The sequence below is a fragment of the Neodiprion pinetum genome, chromosome 3 (genome assembly GCF_021155775.2).
Source record: "Neodiprion pinetum isolate iyNeoPine1 chromosome 3, iyNeoPine1.2, whole genome shotgun sequence".
Classification (NCBI taxonomy): Eukaryota; Metazoa; Arthropoda; class Insecta; order Hymenoptera; family Diprionidae; genus Neodiprion; species Neodiprion pinetum.
Genome location: NC_060234.1, coordinates 36,264,136 through 36,283,061, shown reverse-complemented (window position 1 = coordinate 36,283,061; position 18,926 = coordinate 36,264,136). Strand labels below are relative to the sequence as shown.

General features: G+C 39.2%; 3 protein-coding genes and 1 long non-coding RNA gene across 12 annotated transcripts; 2 read left to right on the top strand and 2 right to left on the bottom strand.

The window, feature by feature from the left end:
- The first annotated feature begins 532 nt into the window (after positions 1-532).
- Positions 533-4,060, top strand: LOC124215526 (uncharacterized). 2 transcript variants are annotated; one of them, XM_046619013.2, is made up of 4 exons: positions 533-665; positions 2,103-2,257; positions 2,660-2,695; positions 2,875-4,060. In XM_046619013.2, exons 2-4 carry the CDS (start codon positions 2,216-2,218, stop codon positions 3,193-3,195), a joined length of 399 nt encoding a protein of 132 aa, XP_046474969.1. In that variant the 5' UTR covers positions 533-665; positions 2,103-2,215; the 3' UTR covers positions 3,196-4,060. The 2 variants fall into 2 exon arrangements, with proteins under 2 accessions (XP_046474969.1, XP_068990171.1); XM_069134070.1 differs by lacking the exon at positions 533-665 and adding an exon at positions 1,815-1,974.
- A 653-nt stretch (positions 4,061-4,713) lies between these two features.
- Positions 4,714-12,232, bottom strand: LOC124215522 (acidic phospholipase A2 PA4). Of its 7 annotated transcripts, none has more exons than XR_006882375.2 (6): positions 12,135-12,232; positions 11,338-11,606; positions 8,025-8,285; positions 6,540-6,874; positions 5,354-5,691; positions 4,714-5,115 (listed from the first exon to the last, which is right to left on the bottom strand). XR_006882375.2 is itself a non-coding variant. In XM_046619008.2 (5 exons), the coding sequence occupies exons 3-5, from the start codon at positions 8,283-8,285 to the stop codon at positions 5,013-5,015; spliced, it is 699 nt and encodes a 232-aa protein (XP_046474964.1). In that variant the 5' UTR covers positions 11,338-11,606; positions 11,891-12,032; the 3' UTR covers positions 4,714-5,012. The 7 variants fall into 7 exon arrangements, 1 of the variants encoding a protein (XP_046474964.1); XR_006882374.2 differs by lacking the exon at positions 12,135-12,232 and adding an exon at positions 11,891-12,032; XR_006882377.2 differs by lacking the exons at positions 11,338-11,606; positions 12,135-12,232 and adding an exon at positions 8,837-9,024.
- Positions 11,898-13,540, top strand: LOC138190531 (uncharacterized). Its single transcript, XR_011176538.1, has 2 exons — positions 11,898-12,853; positions 12,956-13,540. It is a non-coding gene; the product is annotated as an uncharacterized lncRNA (long non-coding RNA).
- A 200-nt stretch (positions 13,541-13,740) lies between these two features.
- On the bottom strand, positions 13,741-18,504 carry LOC124215521 (apolipoprotein D). Of its 2 annotated transcripts, none has more exons than XM_046619006.2 (5): positions 18,418-18,504; positions 16,860-16,982; positions 15,491-15,617; positions 14,981-15,076; positions 13,741-14,542 (listed from the first exon to the last, which is right to left on the bottom strand). In XM_046619006.2, exons 2-5 carry the CDS (start codon positions 16,980-16,982, stop codon positions 14,055-14,057), a joined length of 834 nt encoding a protein of 277 aa, XP_046474962.1. In that variant the 5' UTR covers positions 18,418-18,504; the 3' UTR covers positions 13,741-14,054. The 2 variants fall into 2 exon arrangements, with proteins under 2 accessions (XP_046474962.1, XP_046474963.1); XM_046619007.2 differs by having other exon boundaries at positions 18,409-18,487.
- Positions 18,505-18,926: the final 422 nt, after the last annotated feature.

Genomic DNA, 18,926 nt, shown 5'->3' with positions numbered 1-18,926 from the left:
GATACTTAGAGATATCTAATCGTACAAATCCACGTCGAAATCGAGTACAACACCCCCTGAAATATTTTCAAGTGAATTTGGGTGGAGGTAGTATTCTCGGTTGAAACTCCCGCTGTAACGAGAGCAACAACCAATGAAACGATCATTCGAGAATGATCGGGAGAATATATTTTTATTAATAACGTACGATATTACATTGGTACTATACATTGAAGACATCTTTGATCGTGTCATATTACATGTGATGCGTCGGTTAAGTTATGTAAACTCAATATTCAGGCAACTGTTACGTAATGAACTGAAAAAAATGTATCGGATGTGGTAATGAACTATATACTTCCTTTTCGGATAACATATCTTTTGACAATTACCTAATTATGTACTCCAGAAAAAAAATTATTAGTATTCTTCTAGTGCTATTCGTCAAAGTCGTCGCTGATAGCGTCGTGATCGATGGGCCGCTTTCTTTTCGTATTCTCATTGGTTTTATTAGCAAACTTGACGATCGGTGGAGGTGGCTTCAAGCATTCTGGTATATATTTCCAAAGACGGGATGCCGCTTTGAGAAACGCGCTAACAATCAGTGAGGTCAGTTTGTTGAGTCCTGCAGGACCACGCGGAGGATTCGTTTTTAATTTGCCGCAGCATCTAATCTCTCGTTTTGGGTGAGCCAGCGTCTACGAAAAGTTTTTACTCAATAAGAACAATGAAAATGTGATTTGGCCATATGGAATGATTGGGCAATCTAGCTTGATGAGGAGTTTTAATCAAGGGAACGGAAGAGTTTTTACGTGTCTCGTCGTACAAACACTCATAACGAAATTGCAAAATTTGAGATCCGCTTCCGTGTATACGTGACATAATGCTGAAGCAATAAACAGTCAGAATTCTGAGAAAATTTAGTCGGCCGAGAATAAAAACTCACGTATGTTTATTTCGTTACAGACTACCGAGATCGAAGCGATCGATGAAACCAAAAAAAAAAAAAAAGATCACAAAAATTTGAAAAAGCGAAAAACTTTCGCTGAGAAGAGGATTCACTTTAGTTGATTATAGATTTTTTTTGCAAAATTACGTTCTTTATGTCGCGTTCAGTAACGGACTTCTAAGATTTGACCGAGATTCAAATATACTCATATTTTGCAGTATTTCGCACGTTTCACAATGAAAATTTTACAGATACTCCGGGATAAATTGGTACATGTATAAGAAATTTCGTCTCTTCAGGCACTGTGTATATATAGGACTGTAATGTTTAGATGGTGCGTTTACCCTTTTGAATCCTCGCTTCCATCTACACATTACAGTCCTATATATACACAGTGCTTAAAGAAACGAAATTTCTTATACATTCATACCAGGCACAGGAAAACAAATTCGAACTCACTGGTGATGAGAGAAATTAACGACAACAGAGTCAGGGCGGCTAGGTGATTCAGTGGAGCAAGGCTCCGTCGTTAATTTTTCAAAATCACCAAATTTTCGAATTGTCAATTTTCATAAATTGGTACAGTAGGTACGATTGTTTACCTGATTAGATAAGACGGCCAAGATGACAATAACGGTGAAAAAATAGCCGTAATTTGGGAACATTGTGGAGTGATGCAAACGCATCGTATTACATTCCATTTTTATTTTTATTTTCTCAACCGAGAGCTGGACAGTTGAACTGATTACCAGAGACGTGACTGGCGCGCGTTATTTATTTCCTGAATTTCGTTTCGTGGCGCAATGTTTTTGCGATACATAACCCGTACTAGTATCAACATTCGGTTGAATTGAAAACTTAAAAGTCCAATCCAGGTCACAGCTGGACGATGGATAAGATTTCATCCGCAATAAAATCCAGCTCAAATAATGCGCTTGCAAATTTTCGCACTGGCTTACTGGTGCATTTTTTGGGCAGCTGAAGTGACGGCCAGGGCGCCTGCTTTGAACCCAGACATAATGAAAATTCCTTATCTTTCGTTCAAGGTGTGAAGTAATAAACCACGCTTCAATAGTTGTGTATTTCTATGTGCAAAAGGAATGGTGTGCTTAAAGAGAGAAGGAGGGCAAAATACTTTGTTGGAACATTTTCATTTGCAATTTTACACCCATAGGTATTACACAGCGACTATGAAAGGTACTTATGCTCTCGGCCAAAATCGCTAAGAGATCGGATACTAATTGGCAAAATGTTACTGGAATTCTATAGAGCGCAGCGAAAGAAGGGATGGTATCACTGACGCGTCACCTCGGTTTTCACGCGAAAATTGTAAGTACACACTCAGCATTTTTTGTGGCTCATGTTTTCTTTAAGTGCAGAAATGAAACGCATACGCGCGGCGTGGTACACAAAACTCGAGTTATTAACTGCTGGGTGGCGCATTTTTTCGTCGACACAAGTCGCCGCGTTTGTTCACCGACACGTTTCAGCGGCGACGTTACAGGCCTTGGAGAAAATATAATACACGATTGAAACTTGTATATTTTGAGTTGTACGCTAAATATTCTAAGCTCAAAGTATTTTGGGAAAATCGTGCAGTGACGTGGGCGAACAGATAGAATACCTAGAAAAGAAATTTCACGCTGCCACGAGGAAGTTGTTGGGACTGAAAGTCACTTTTCGAATTAAGAAAAAGATAAATCAAAGAACATGTCCTCTCATTGCTTTCAGTCACGTATCCTGCTGGGTTGCATCGCATTTTTATTGGTAAGTAGAGGTTGAGTTTATCTATTAACGGAAACGCGTAATCTTGACGATGAGAAAGAATACGAGATGGAAATTTTCCAGAATCGGTTGACCTTATACTTCTGAAAAAATGAACTAAAGTACCTTTGACGTTAACGGTAATAAAAACAAATTTACTCAGCGTGAGATGATTTCCACAGATTGGTTGTTCGATCATTGATGCGGCGGAATTCACGGAGCAGCACAAAAATGTTTTGGACAAACTCGCGACGATTGTGGCCGAAAAAGAGGGCAGCCTGCAAAAAACGGTGCTCGGTTCCAGGGCAGCTTTTCCGGCTCAAAGAGAGGAGACGGAACTGGAAAGAGCGGAAAGGGTCAACAAGGGATTCGAGAGAATGATTCAAATGGTGAACATCCTTGGCCAAGTCGACAACTTCATTTCCGACAGAACAAAGAACGTCGTACGGAAATTAAATGCGATGTACGACATTGACGATCAGGAAAAATCCAGAGGTGCATGATTGCCGCGTGATAATCTTTCTTACTTTTTAATCTGTATCTTGAAATAAAAAAAAATTACCAGCTCACACTTCTACAATTTCATCGTTATAGAAAATTCACCAAATTCTACTCGTATTAATCGCGTATAAATAACATAGACATTAATCAGTGGATACAAATACGTCTAATTTAGTCAGACGATAATTTAGTCGTGATTTTTAATCATGCAGGTTAAATAAACAAATCATATGCATTGCGTATAATAAGGCTGGTTTTTACCCGACTTTAATGATAAAATATGTATTTCTAAAGCAAATTAACTTCACGGATCCGACGATTATTATTATTATAATAATATATATATATTTTTTTCATATCAGAATTCTCTTCATATTATTATTCTCTATAATATATATAATATATATACATATACTCTTCGTATTACATGCTAATTAGAAAGATAAATTAAATTCGATATCGTGCATAATTACGTGATATGTCTATTCTATATTCTTTAATTTTAAACCGACTGCGCAGTTAGGACTCTGCAACATACTGATGCTGAATATTACATATAATTAAACAATCTTAAACACTTTATACGAATACGTTATGTATCTAATAACAGAATGTACACCAGCCGCAACTTCCCTCAATCAGTAGAATGTTTCTCAATTTTTCTGACGATATAAAGTCGCGCGTAAATCCATCATTGCCACTTAAATCGTTACAGCTATTATCCACAAACAGATCACATCATCTACAACGAAAATCACTGATCGTTACGATACTTTACGATGGCATAACGATATTTTACCAATCACTACCGTTTGCAATTTGGACCGAATAAATTTTTATAGAAAAATATACCCATTGATAAACGAGCCAATGCAAAAAGCATAAATTCTTGATGCTTAAAATTCTGCCCATAATCGTGTCTGAATATATTTTTATTACTTTACGGGTCTCTGCAGTTATTTAAGAGTACAATACTAATTAGCCTTGAGGCTATTCCTTCTACTCCCGAGGGAAATACCGCTGAGTACCGTACAATACCGTACAATATAATATATTACCCGCAGCGTAGAGCTGTTCACTAATATTGATTACGGGGTAAATGTTTACAAGTCATTTCACAACTTGTGTATAAATATATATATATATATAAATACTATTAGCTACCGTTATATTCCAAGATGCATGCGTGTCATGGGCATCATTTAATATACGTGTATGATCCTTATTATGTAACATTAGAGGTACGTATATTACTGCGTACGTATAATGACAAATGTATAGAATTTTGCAATTTCGTTGCTGGTTATCGCAGTTCATATCACATCATTATTATGTCAATAAATATTCTATAATTCACGTATAATCCAGATTAAAGTTGTATAATATATATTTCGTAAGACTTACGCGTTCTCGGTGTTTCGTTATCATTTATTATCATTATAGTTTTTGCTGTCTTATGCTTCTTTTTTTCATTCCTTTATTGGTTTTGTTTTTTTTTTTTTTTTACTAACGACTGTTCATACTCCACCGTTATAACCTCCACTTTTTATGTCACGTCGCTGAGATAACAAATGAAAAATAATTCCAGGAAGAAGCGACGGTGATAATAATTACATCGAATATGGACTTTTAACGAATAACAACTCGCGGGTAGGTTTATAATCGTGGAATAACATTTCACCCGCAAAAAATATTGCACTCTGATCGATGTGTGCTGTTCTTAATAATTCACCCTGCAGTGGATCACGGCAGATCTATGATAAATAAATCTATCGTTTCAGGGTTCGTTTTGCGGGTTAACACCTTGCTGCTTACGAATTCATTTATTAATATTTACTGGCATTAAAGGCACGTATTTGTCACTTGGCCGGAACTTGTACTGCGAACAAAGACGGTTCGATTCCGCCTCTGGGTAGCCATTCCTGAAACGAGAAAAGGAAAATCGCACCTTAATAATCGTCCGCGAATATTATCCTTAGTTCAACGCATCGCAATAACAATATTTTAGTTTTACACCGCCACCCATTCTACTCCAAATAGGCAGTATAGCAGCTGGAAAATAAAATAGCAAATTCTTGCAACCGACATCATCTTCTACCAGAATAAACGATACAAAATAACCCATCACCCATCGGCAAATCATTTTTTACTTTACTGTACATTTTCGAAGTGATCCGCCTCGAGTTCCGCTTTGAATTTGGATGCTGTATTGAAGGTACCGGATCTTCGAATCAGATATAGCGTTGGTCGTTGAATATAGACAGGTGGCAAGAAATTATTTTTACGGAGAGAACCGCGCGAAACGGAGGCGCGCGTTTGGCTAAAACTTTAGAAACGAGGAAAACTTGGAAAACGCTTCCAGCAACAGCCGGATTTTGAACAAGCCAATCTTAGCCAGAGCCAGCTTGAGCCTCAAGTATTGTACTTCACTCCGCTTCCGGTTCGAGTCCCCCGTTGAATAATTTCCGAACAACGGCGATCGGCCAAATTCGTAGCAGCTGAAACGATACGGATTGAGTATGCCCTGCGTAATCAGTTGCGATATATGTACCGTGATTGTGCAATTTGACCTCGGTAAAGGTCAGGCATTGCTTCGAATTGGTCTCAGTTCAACCTAGACCCTATCTTCGAACGCAACGCGACTATTACAGCCGGAAAAAGATGAGGATGTAAGACGATACGCACTGATTCGTAGAGGAAAATGAAAGGTCGGAAGAGCCTCGCTTGAGATTATGTAGTTCAATTATTCAAGAAATTGGTAAAAATTTAAAAAAATTTCGAGTTATAACCGGTATTTTAAAAATTAGGTATTTTTGCATCGATTAAGTGAACGGAATTGACAGGATAATATTTCGAATTAGCTCAATCAGTGAACAGTTCCGATGTTATAGATTGCCTGCTCGCAGACACGACAGATATCAATTATCTATCGTGTTGAAGGTCCTGCGCACCGTCGCGTCGTATTGTCGCATTGAATATACCGACTGACACGTGTGTATAAAATTTTTGGCATGGGTCACGATTGGGCTAAATGCCGGATGTTTTCGCGTCTCATACAATCACTTGTACGCGATAGAATAACGACTCCCATGCTGTTCGATACGCGGAATGAGCAGCGGTGAATTGAGAAATTTGATACGCAAATGCAGATTGATGAATTCGTCCCGACGAATCAATAGCACGGTACCAAAGGGAAGTGTGTTCCAGAAGAGACGATTATCAGGAGTGTAACTGTCGCGAGGGTCAGATCGAATTATATAATCAAAGGATAAAAAATATCGGGTATTGCAGATATCGAGACGGTGAATCTTCAATTTTGCGAAATCTGCGATTGAGCGTCACTCACCGCTGCCACTGAGAGCAAGGACGTCTTTCCTTGAAGCAGGTGACCTGAACGACGTTGAAGAACAAAGCTCCCAGGGTGTTCGCTACTTCGGTGTTCAGGCTTTGCAGGCACCTACGGAACTTGGCATCGCAGTCGCAATGCGATCTTGTTATCGGTGAATTGTTGCAAATCCCGTCCTTGCACTGCTGAGGTCCGATCGTCAACGGGCAGTTGTCGTGCTCTCGGCAGCAAGCATCCTCTGCTGCATGCTGACCGAGATCGTCGTAGGAGTTCGCGATGTTTCCCGGACCGCACCACTTCGTTCCCGGGTAAATTAGACCGCCGGGGGCTTGATTCTGATTGAACAACAGAAGTCAAAGTTTGTTCGAACTACGGATTCGAGGTTGCAAGGAGTGATTTACGGGGAAAAGAGCATTCCCTGCACGGAACGAAAGATAATGCACATTTCACATCTGGTGTGGTGAATTTATGGGCAGCGATTTTTTTTAAGTTAAATCTACTGCCGTTGTGGCAAGATTTACAAATCCGATAATAAGAGGTACAATATGCTTAATTAAGTAGATCTACCATAATTGACACAGATCTGACTCCAAAAAAGTGCTGACCATATATTTACCACAACTGACGCAAAATCTGCATTAAATTTTTTTCCGTCTGGAGCAACAAATTGTTGTCTACCGCAATACCAAAGATTTTGCAAGTAAGTATAGCGCCAATGGTGAATTTCTGATTCAGCAAGTTCGTTGGTTAACGAATTTGTCGTGTCGTCTCTATATTAAAACACTTAAACCTGCTGGCTGGGTGAACCATATTTCTCCGTGAATGAATCAAAATTTTTTTGACTGTCCCTACTAGTTTGGATTTTTTCGAAAGGAATTTTTACCGCATCGTTGTTCACCCAGGTTAAAACATGTATTTTTTATAACGCCGTGGCTCGTCGCACTTGGAGACAAATTTATTTCTACCGAGAAAAATGTAACCGCACCACGGTCATAAAATTATGAAATTCAGAGTGAATAGCGCAAAAAAAAGAGTGTAAGTCGTTTGGTCAGACAACTAACGTATTAGAAGTTTATGATAGAGTAATAAAATATTTATTTCTACTTGGCGTTCATCTTCAGTATAATTCAGAATCTTAAATCGTTGCATAAATAACAATAAAAAAAAAGAAAGAAAAATACATATATGTTCAAATATTTTTTTCTAACAACCGAGAACGGATCTCCGTATACGTACCCTGCCAAAGAGGATAAACCGATTTGGTGTTGGAAACACGCGTTAAGATTATAAATATTTTCACGTTTCTACATCTTGGTTAAAAGTTCAATTATCAGAGAAACCAATTAGCCGTATGAAAGTAATAGTTGTACCTTTACAAAACCTATAATGAGAGACTAGTTCTTGGATAACTTGTAACATTCACACAGCATGAATTGGAGTAAAATTAATTTTGAAGTGCCTAATCACACTTCTAACACGTTATACCTTTCCTCGATTCCGTGACTCTTTGCAAGTTTGTTCCAGATCGGCGACAAGATTGCTAGACATCTGTCGCACTTTTCGAGGATCCGCCCCGAGCACCATCCTCTGGATGACGCCTCGGTCGTTGTAGAGAGCGCAGAATGGCGCTCCCGCATTAACTTCCACCATTCGAGACATCGTGTTGTCTGCCACAAGAACGCTGCTTTGTACCCCATGTTGGAGGAGAGCGAGCACAAGATAGAGAGAGACGAGTCGGGTAATCATCTGAGAAATCACAAAACACAATGAGAATCGATAAAAGAGCGCTCTGTCCGCTCACCGTTGAACTTCGATTCGTGCTACTGCCCGTATTTTAGATTAAACATAAAATAGAACAATGGTCTTTTCCTATTTTACGGTCTATGATTGTCATCGACCTGCGCAAAAATGATTTTCACCGTAAAACCACCAAGATTAATCCGAGCTCTTAGACCGCGTGTTCTTCACCAATGCACGATCAGCAACGATCAGAGACCAAAGTCGATTTGGCGAGTCCGCCGAAGATCAGAGAATGACGGACGTTACGCTTGGGGGATGGGTTCGGACCGTCGTAAATGGATGTATAGGTATAATGTGCATGGATACACGATGCGCGTGCACAAACAGTATCAATTATGATCGGAAACAGCTATAGGTATGGAACAATGTCCTCGAGTATTTTTATAATTAATGAGCCATTAAGTAATAAAAGTTGAAATTTATAAAGGATACGTAATTGCATTCTATTTTGCTTTAATGATACCTGGTCGGTGGGTTGAATTGAAACAAGTACCTACCTCACTTCGAAACAACCATAGATTAAACGACACGATCGTTGCGGCGATAAGTAGAGTCGAAACAAAATAACAATTATTATTTTTGTTCAATACGAAAGACAGCGAGTAACGATCGTCACTGAAAGAAGACTAACCCTCCGGGTATTGTTCAGTCGACAACTTTGAATAGAAGACATTCGTCGGGCAACCGTGATGCGGTTATTCCGTAAAGAGTTTAACGCGCGACGGCATGTCTCTGCTATTGCGAAACTGCAAACGTTCGACAAACAAAATCCCAGTCGACGATAAGCTGGTAAGTAATCGAATCGTTTCAGCCTGGAAGCGTAAGCATACCTTCACCGTAAGTATAGGTACATACACGTTGCGGCAAGAATCGAATTTCCATTTTTGTATACATTACGCGTGTACATAACGAGCCGACTGTCCACGAATTTGGAATCATCATCGAGTGCTCAGTTTGTTTGTACAAAATCTGAAGTATCACCCGAGGTCCCACTTTGGAAGTGCTAATAAAATTCTGATATTGATCGAAGGTCGATCTCCGAGGTCTTCGGTGATTTATGAATGTGCATGAAGTCGTGAAAAAATGCAAGGTCAAGTGGTCGAGTGATAGACGTCGGTACGAACAGGCTAGTTGCACTTTAGCCGATACATGTAGCAATTCACTGTCCTTAATTAACGATCGCGAAGATCGTTTCAGATATCTGGATCATTGGGTCAACGCATAGTCGACACTCGTTACAAGAGCACTGCATCGCGTTTATTGGACTATATGGATGTACAATTTGCGAGTGCGAAGTTACGCCGAAGGGCTTGGATCGTACGTTATTGCACCATACGTCGTGTGATCTAGATTTGGGTTAACAGGCTTCGATTTAGCGAATTTGCAAATCCAACGTGCGTGCTTCGGCAATGCACGAATCGGCTACCGGAAGGAGTTCCACTCATGTTGTTATTTCTATCCATCCTGCTCTTTCGGATCGGAGATCTTTAGCGTTTGACGATAAACGGTTCGTCATGAAAATAAAATTTTCACGAATTCTACGTATATATTCCAAATACGCGTCACAGAGACGTGTGTGGATTTCTTTTAGAGAAAAAATTAAATCCGTACGCATGTTTGTATAGATCAGAAGCGGGATGAGTGTATATTCAATGTCCATAAATCTTTATGCTTGTCATGGGTTGATTCAGATTGCGATTAATGATTACGTACTCCCAGGCTTCACAGGCACTGTGTGAAAACAGCAACGTAATACGTTCATATACGTATACTTGTTACGATGGCATCTATTTTAGAGCAGGGGAAGTTAGGGCAAAACGAGCTATATGGGTAAGTTATCACGGCTAATTCAGACGAAGATCCGAGCTCTTGCGTTGCAGTATTATTACAGAACTACAGAACGAATTGCATTCAGTGTCTGGTAATGTCAAATTGAATAGTTGATTTTTTTTTTCTTTTTTACAACGATTAGATTATTGGTCCATGGTTAGTAATGTTTGAGGGAAGCTGGGTCCTTGTAGGGTTTAAAAACCCCGACTTTCGCTTACACACGGAGACAAGAAGAAGAGCGGATTTTTCTTAAATCTGCAGAAAAGGAGTATGCACATCAAGGTTTTTGGTAAAAAATACCCATGTCGCTATGTGTTTTAGAATAAATGTAGCAGATTTTACTCTGCAGACAGTGGTCTTTACTGTTCCTTGAGTAAATTCTGCATTTTGCGAAGTATATTTTACCAAACACCCTGATGTGGTCCTATTTTGAGCAAAATCTGCAGTTTTGAGCAAAATTTACTCGTTATATTCTCTACGTGGTGATTTACGTATATCGATGTCGAATCTTGATCTTCACTTCCGTTTATGAGATGTAAATTTGAGTTTTGTGTCATGAGATCAGCCCGGTGATAGCACAATAAAAAGTAAAAAAAGCAGAAATCCACCGGGTCAATTTGAACAGATTTCCGGATTCGCAACGGCGCAGTTTGTACGCGTTAAAACGGCGGCGTGCGAATCGCCAGAATGAAATAACGAATGAATGGTCCGTTATCGCCGATTTCCCATGCCGACGACGGGGTCGTCATATATCTCGACGTCGCGTTTTATACATGGAAAAAGGATTTTTCCTCGAAATCTGACATCTGACTGTAAAGAAAGATCCTTGACTCTCAGTGGACTACCTTGGGCTGCTGCAGCCTACACGTTTATTTTTCTATCTCCTTTTTCTCTCTCGTTTTTTTCCTTAACACATTACATCTTCTTTTTGTGTCTGTTGTTCGACTTGCAAAGGCGCTTACCTTGGCAACTGATTTAATTAAGTATCTGCTATATACACCTACATAATCGCATTTCGCGTTGCATTTTTAAAGGATTTTGACAATCACAGGCTACAAGTTGCCGAAAGTTGTAAACAGAAATGCACGGGTATAGGATATACGCCATCAAATTATCGCGCTTAGAAGCATCGTAGGAACGGGCGAATAGGGTAAAGATTTTTACTCACTCTTATCGTTCGATGATTCCGGATTTCTTCACCCTGCTCGCGATTGCAGACAATGATAACCAGAATGCCGGCTCAGCTTATCGCCCTGTCGTCAATTAATTCGAGACACTCGTTTACTCGTTGCACTATTGACGAGCCAAGGTTTTCGCAAGAAACCGAGGTGAGGATAGGACGACGGACATCTAGCGAGCACCCGGCCCAGCTGAGTAGGCTGCAGTGCGCAACACCCGAACAGGTTCGCCGGCTATTTATAGGACGTCCGTATCCCTCTAAGGGTTGGAAACACAGGTGAGACAAATAGAGAGTCGGCCGTAATACCGCGCGAATTAGCGACGAATGCATTTCGAGATTCTTCAATTTTACTCGTATTTGCAACAGAATGATTTTCAAAATGCTGTTCGTGCAAAAAGATAAAAAAACCAAAAAAAAAAAGAAAGAAAGAAAATAAATAATATTAGAGAATTGTCAATGTAAAAATTCCAAACGATCCAGGATGTTGACACGCGCGACGACCATCGAGGGCTGCGGAATGAAATTCAGTTCAAACGCTTACCTGAATTTTCTTCACTCCTAGCAAGAGACGAAACGGTCAATCTACCCTCTTGGGGGATGGAGGCTGCGCGTGACTTCGGGTATTCCCTGTCACACGCGTTTAAACGTTGGGTTCTTTACCATCGGAATGAGAATAATTTAGTAAATATACGGAATGGTCCTGTCGACGTTCGATGGGCAACGGCCACCATCGGACTGACTATTTAAACGAAACACGGTGGAGCTTTAACTAGTACCATGAATACCTTTGTAGGTGTGTGAATACACGTAGAGAGTGTCGTGCGTCCTGTGTAAGCGTGTGACCATGTCCGTACTTCATCTATGAGCATCCGTGTCTCTCCAACTTATACACGACTATTTGAACCGCGGCGTGGAAAAAGGGGAGATTCAAAATCACGTGATCGGAGGAGGCGGCATCTCAATAACGAACTCTGGCTGCATGCTACATCCGATCGTATCACATGGAAGATTATACATACTTGTCGGGCTAAACCGGTCAATAGTCTCGAACGTTTTTCTTTCTGGTCTAACTTTTCGTGCCGTATACTTTTTAGACAGCTTTTTTTTGATCCATGATTCCAGAAGCGTGAAGAGCGTAATAACCTTCTATCTCTGTGTGTATTACATTCACGTCTGATAGACATTATCTACTTTGAATGTATGCGCGCCATGAAGTCAGGAAAGACTTGACGCAGCATTTCAAAAGTGTTTACTAAATGAAGCAATCGCTCATCGCTGGGTTCGTTAATGCTTATATTATATATCCAGCGGTGTGTGGAATCTAGTGAAAAATCTCTGATCAAGATCAGGGTATGCTGTTGGTTTAACGGTTTGAAAAACATTCTGTCTAAAAGAGAAATTTTTAATAGAAATTTGAAATGTTATAATAATTCGACTTTTCGTTTGTAAGCCACGTGCGATATGTCGAACTTCGTATTCTTACGCTCGCAAACACGTTTCGAAGGTGAGCAGCTCGATGTTATAAAATTCTTCTCGCACTGTTTAAATTTATTTTAATTCGCGGTGCGAGCCCGCGACCCTTCATTGATTTTCAAATTTCTTACAGTTCATGTGAGCCGGCTGTCTTGCGCAACCTGTTACTACTCGCTGCACGAAGGTCCGCGTGCACGAGCGGTTGACGCCAATCAGGCGTTTCACATTCCGCAGCGTCAAGCTTTGTTGAAAGCGATCAACAAGCAGTCAGACAATTATTTGAACTATCAATCGGCGCACAGTAAACAATTTTAATCGAAGACTGCGAGGATCTTGCGGGGCTGCGTGTTATTTTTTTAACTTACACATGGTTCAACTTTATCCCCGACCGTCGAACCTACTATTCATTTCATCGAACAAAGTCGAACTGTTATATAAAAACACACTTATTGCATCATGCAACAAATTGCTTTGTTTAATTGCTGTATTGAATAGCAAACAAGTTATTATAGTAAATTGATAAAACGAATTTAAGTAGTATTTTTTGCAATCAGCATGAATATAACTAATGAAAAATTCATCTGATCGATAGACATAAATTCTCACCAGAAGATTCTGAGTATGAAAAGATCGAATTATGTGTTTCGTTATTAATTAATCACACATTTACAGCGGCGCACTGAAAGATTCGATTTGGGTAATCAGCAGGACACACACATTTGTATACTTAAAAAAGTGAAATTTATTTCTATAACAAATTAAAAATTAGTTTGATTTTTTGCCTTTCGTAAGGGATTTCATTTACCTTATCACATATAAGAATGTGTACTGGCGACAATTATTCGTCATCGCGGTAACCGACGTAAATCAACTTGTTCAATATTATTATCGAGTGAAAAATAGAATAAAAAATCAGTCGACAGAACGTATAATCGTATAATATGATTTACGGCCTAGCAGTACATAAACAGTCGTGAATTCCAGCCGCATTAACGTATCAACTAAGGAAGATTAAGAAGCAGGAATAAAACCAGAGATTCAAACGACGAAAGTAAATATGACTATACATTACGTATAACGATCGGCGGTTTATATAAAAATGAGCAGAGCTTACTTAAAATTTTTTAAATCACCACATATGATAGTTAGTTATTTTGTAAACTAACCGTTTACCTAAACATGTACGGTCCCTTAATGAATTTACAATGCGCAGATACCACAAATATAATAATTTAAGGTATCCATTCGACGTCGTTAACTTCCGGATTGGGTTCTTGTATATTCGGTCTAATATTCGCCGTCACGACGTTTTGCGGTCGCGTCGACGAGTCTTCGGAGCCTGTTCCAGTCAACTTGTGGTAAACCTTGCTGCCAGCATTCGCCACCCATTCGACACCGTCGCCGATCTTTTCCCCAGCCTTTCTCACAACGTGGCCAATATTTTCAGCGGAAAATGTATGCGGGTCAATACTGATGTCGACGGTGTTGTTTCCACTGGGACATCCGGTCTGCGATATTATGCTCATATCGTAGGGATCGACTCCGAAGCTGCTGAGACGCTGGCGAATCTCGTCGATGCGAGTTCTGTCCAGGTCACGACGACGCGACAGGATCGTAGCACTTTGACGATTGGCGAAAGCAAGTGACTGGCATGAGAACATCGCCGCATAATTATCGTAGTCGGTCATAAATACAACGTGCGAAGCACTGCCAGCCACACCTGCAAAAAGCAACGAGAAAGAATAAATAAATAGTACAATATCACGATGTAAATCGCGAAAAGATTCCACAGCCAATGAGGAACAAAATTTTTATCAATTACACCATTTGAGCAGAAAAGAAATTAGCGAACGTAAGTTTCATGTCCGTGACAAGCTCGATGTCTTTCCTTACAGTCTCAACAAGTACATTATTCAAGAACTACAGTTTTGATAAAGTCAAGGAATAAAAATGCTGACAAAAAAAAAAATTTCAAGTATCAAGTCAACCCTTTGTCTGATTCATGACTGCTGTGCAGTTTAACAGAATTTATTCCAACGGCATGTGGCATAGGTTTAAAATTTCGTCGAACGAGTTAAAGATCAATAATGGTTATCGAACGCTTTTAAGGCGACAACAAAGATCGGCAAAATCACGTATAACAAATAGGATAACTTACTCAGTGGGAATCGGACTTGCATGCGTGCCGGCGTGCTGGGTTCCGGTACAGTCAGCTCCCCCGTGTAATGGTATTCGTGTTTCAACGGCGTTAGTCCTGCATCATACATTCAAACACAAACGAGTTCATCATTCCCGTCCCATCCAATTCACAACCGTTTATTCTATTCACGGTCCTTTATTGGGCTTGATAGGGTCCATACAACCCATACCCGTCAAAGAATCGTACAAACCTATCTATACATCAGTTATGTATGCTCTTACGTATTTGGCTATTGAAATTCTGAACATTAAATAATTGGACCGGTAAAAGCGCAGAAAGACAAAAAAAAGCAAGTTGCAACGAAACGGATAATCAGCAAACACCCTTTTCTAGCTCTAAGAAACTCTACAACGATTTCTCATATAACTAAGACAAGGAATAAGAGTTTCTCTGATAAAAATGTCGCGTTTCGCGTGACTCGTGCTGTACATTGCAATTATTTCATAACGACAGTCGTTTAAGCCTCACCTAAAATTGGGTGATCCGAGTCCTGAGTAAGCACGTACTCGCCGGGTTCATCTCCTCGCGTGTAGTTATAAGTGATGCATTTACTAGCGGTCGACGTCTTCTGGATCACGTACCACAGTCCCAAATACTGCAGAAAAGACACGTAATTATAAATTACAATTATTATTCAATTCTACATAACCGCTTTAAATTATTCAATGCTGAACGTATCGTACCTAAACTATTACCGAGAAAATTCTTGGCGACAATTTTCTGGAAGTCTTAAAAATAGTTATGTCACATGCGTTATTTCGCGATAAATAGGATTGAGAGACGTGCAAGCTGGCGGAAAATGTAACCGCATTATTAGCATACGTGATTCTATCTCGGGTATGTACAAAAAACTTTGTTATCAACGGTGTAATGTACGCAATGAGTAATTCTAGTAGCTCACGTTCCATTTTCTATAGTGGAACATAAGCTTCCGATGAACTATTCCAATTTGGAAATTATAGGATTTTGTTTACACGTGAGCTGCGATGTTCTATGGGCTCTATTTTTGGTTCAAATGGAAGGGAACATGCGATATCTGAAGACGAGCGCGATTGTCACCAGCTCTGTTGTCATATAAATGAGACATCATTTTAAACGTTGTGGTGCGCGGTTCATGTTTCCAGCTCGCCAACGAGTTCAGGTTGAACTCACATAAATAAAATTGTTAATTAAAAATCGAAACACTAGATAAAAGAAGGGGATTTCCACGCTTGTAATGTTTTTGAGTGTAATCAAGTAATAAGACGCTTCGTTTTTGAATATGAAATATATAGAATATAGATGCGATAAAGAGTATTTATTGAGATACTTAAAACTTTTTTTCCTTGAATTACCGATTTCAGAATGAGCCAAGAGGATAGATAACTTCTGACCCAAGATTATCGGTACAATATGAGAATAATATTTTGAAAATTAAGATCCAACTTCGTTCTCGAGCTACAGATTAAATGGTATCAGTACTAAATTCTCTATTATAGTATACCTGCAGGTATGTAAAATCGTGACTGGGAATAATGTAGGTCGTTAAAATTTGTATTTTTGAGCTCGTTAATTTATTTTGTTCTACGGTGATTTGTTTCCTCGTTAGAATTGCAATGGAACGAATGGTCAATTCCTGACCGCTGATTACGTACCGATAGCAAAATCATTCGATTTTGCAGAAGCTGTTGTCGTTTGCTATCGATTGTCATAATTTAATTTTTTTCACGTGAATTTTTCCGATCATAACAATGCAACCGTCAATATCAGAAGCAACTTCAACATATGCTCTGTTGCAATCTAATATTCGGTTGTTGCATTGAATAATTAATTTGTATAAAAGACTGCGTCGTTTTACCCGATTCATGTCGAATCTAGAAACTGGCTCGACCACTGGGCAAGAACCGAGATGATAGGAGTGTGAATACCCAACGCCAAACAAAGCGGCAAGAACTGCCACACAGAGGATTATTGACTTCATCTGAAATTATAAAATATATGTACAGTCGTTGTTTTCATTAATTCATTAAGTATCACGAAACACATTTATCGCAATACTATCTATAAAGTTGTAGATTGTTTTCTCCGTACTGTGACTGTCGAAGTTTGTTTCAGAAAAAAATACGCTCATTTACCTGACGAAATCTTTCTTTTAAAATAAGAAAATAGGATGACTTGATCTTATCGTCAAACCCACGATAAGTTAGTTGTAACAAGTTATGCGATTTTCAATTATCTTCAGAATTCTGTTGAATCTCAAAGTAGGTTGAGCGAGGTTCAGGTTTCTCATTAATTTCACAAACGTTCGCTTATTTTGAGAAGAGTGAGTAATCGTTGAACGACTCTGGGAATTATCGATTCATTTGAACATGACTCAGAAACCGAATCGAATAATAAGAACTTTAATTCTAACAACTCAGCGGAACAGCTGTTGATGGGTGAGTTTTCTGTACCGGAACAAGCGCAATAATATAACTATGTCAACTGTTGCACCGTGTCAAGGCTGAATAGATGTATTTTAAATCGATACCGATAGTTGCAGTACAGGCTTTATTCTCCCCGTCGTGATTCTGTTTGATTTACAGCGCTGTGCCAGTAGAATTTTCACGCGATAACAGATGTAAACTTCATATAGGTATGCTTCGCAATCTCGTCACATTAATTTGCGTAATGACGCACCGCGGTCTAATGACCTTCCAGTTACATCGAACCACAACTGTCCGCAACAACGGAGAATCGTGTTCTACAATATTCCAGTTACGCTAGCTGTATATTAGTCAAAATCCATGAAAGTTAACGAGTTCCGTGACGTCATTGAAATCGGAATTATATTTATCGTTAACATAGAATTCGTTATAGGTATATTTATGATTTCGACAGTTTTTATAGCTTTCCAGTCGTGTTACACTATGATTTTAGTGCCCGATGTTAAACATTACAATCGCAAAAAGTTTGGGTATTTATAGTCAACAGAAACCTAACAGTGGAATCGAAGGGCATTATTGGCCGACGTTATAACAGAATCATCTAATAAACACCCGCTCGATTTTGGTCAGAAGCAAAATCCATTATTTCAAATTCTAAATTCGAACACTTTGAATCTAGAATCTCACTTTTGTTTGCACGGAATTTAAATTTTCGCTCTGTGATGAGAAATGACGAAGCTGATAACCAGCAGTTTGAAATCAACTATCGAAGATAGGAACACGTCGTATAAATTGTGAGATTCAATATTAGAAAACATGATGAGACATCTGTTCGTATGACATTTCAGGATTAAATTTTGAGTTAGAAGTACAATATAAGAAGTCAACAGAATACGTCAAGTTATGACAAGTCATATTTATACTTTTCGATTCGTCTGCAGTAGAGTTTTTCCGAAATGAAATCAACATAATCAGACGTACGATACTCACGATGGAATGGTCCACACGTCCGTCTACTCTTCCAGTAAATACAAGACTGTAAACAGTCGGGTCTCAGTAACGGTTTAATAGGAGCTTTCCCTCTCCTCGACCCAGCGTGATCACGTGTACTCACTAGTAGGAACACACGCATATGTCGTTCGAAAGGCTTTCAGAAGAACTTTGAAGAGCTTTTCAGAAATACCGTAAACTTATGGTTATTAACTGGTAATTCGAATTGTTGATTTATTTACAAGCAATTAGAGAGTGGTTAGAGTTGAAGTCGAAGTACAGTTAAATTGATCGCGGTGAGATGAGGGTTAAAAGATTGTAACTAGTAACAGTAGTGCGCGAGATTCGTGCAAAATAAATTCCACTTTCGTGACGCGAGCAAAGTTTAGAAAGAAACCGGTTCGAGATTACATTTAAAGTAAAAGTTTCGGTCAAATATTACAATCGTTAACATTATCAATTTACTGAGAAGAGAAAATGCTTCCAGTAAAACACAACGACAACTTGGA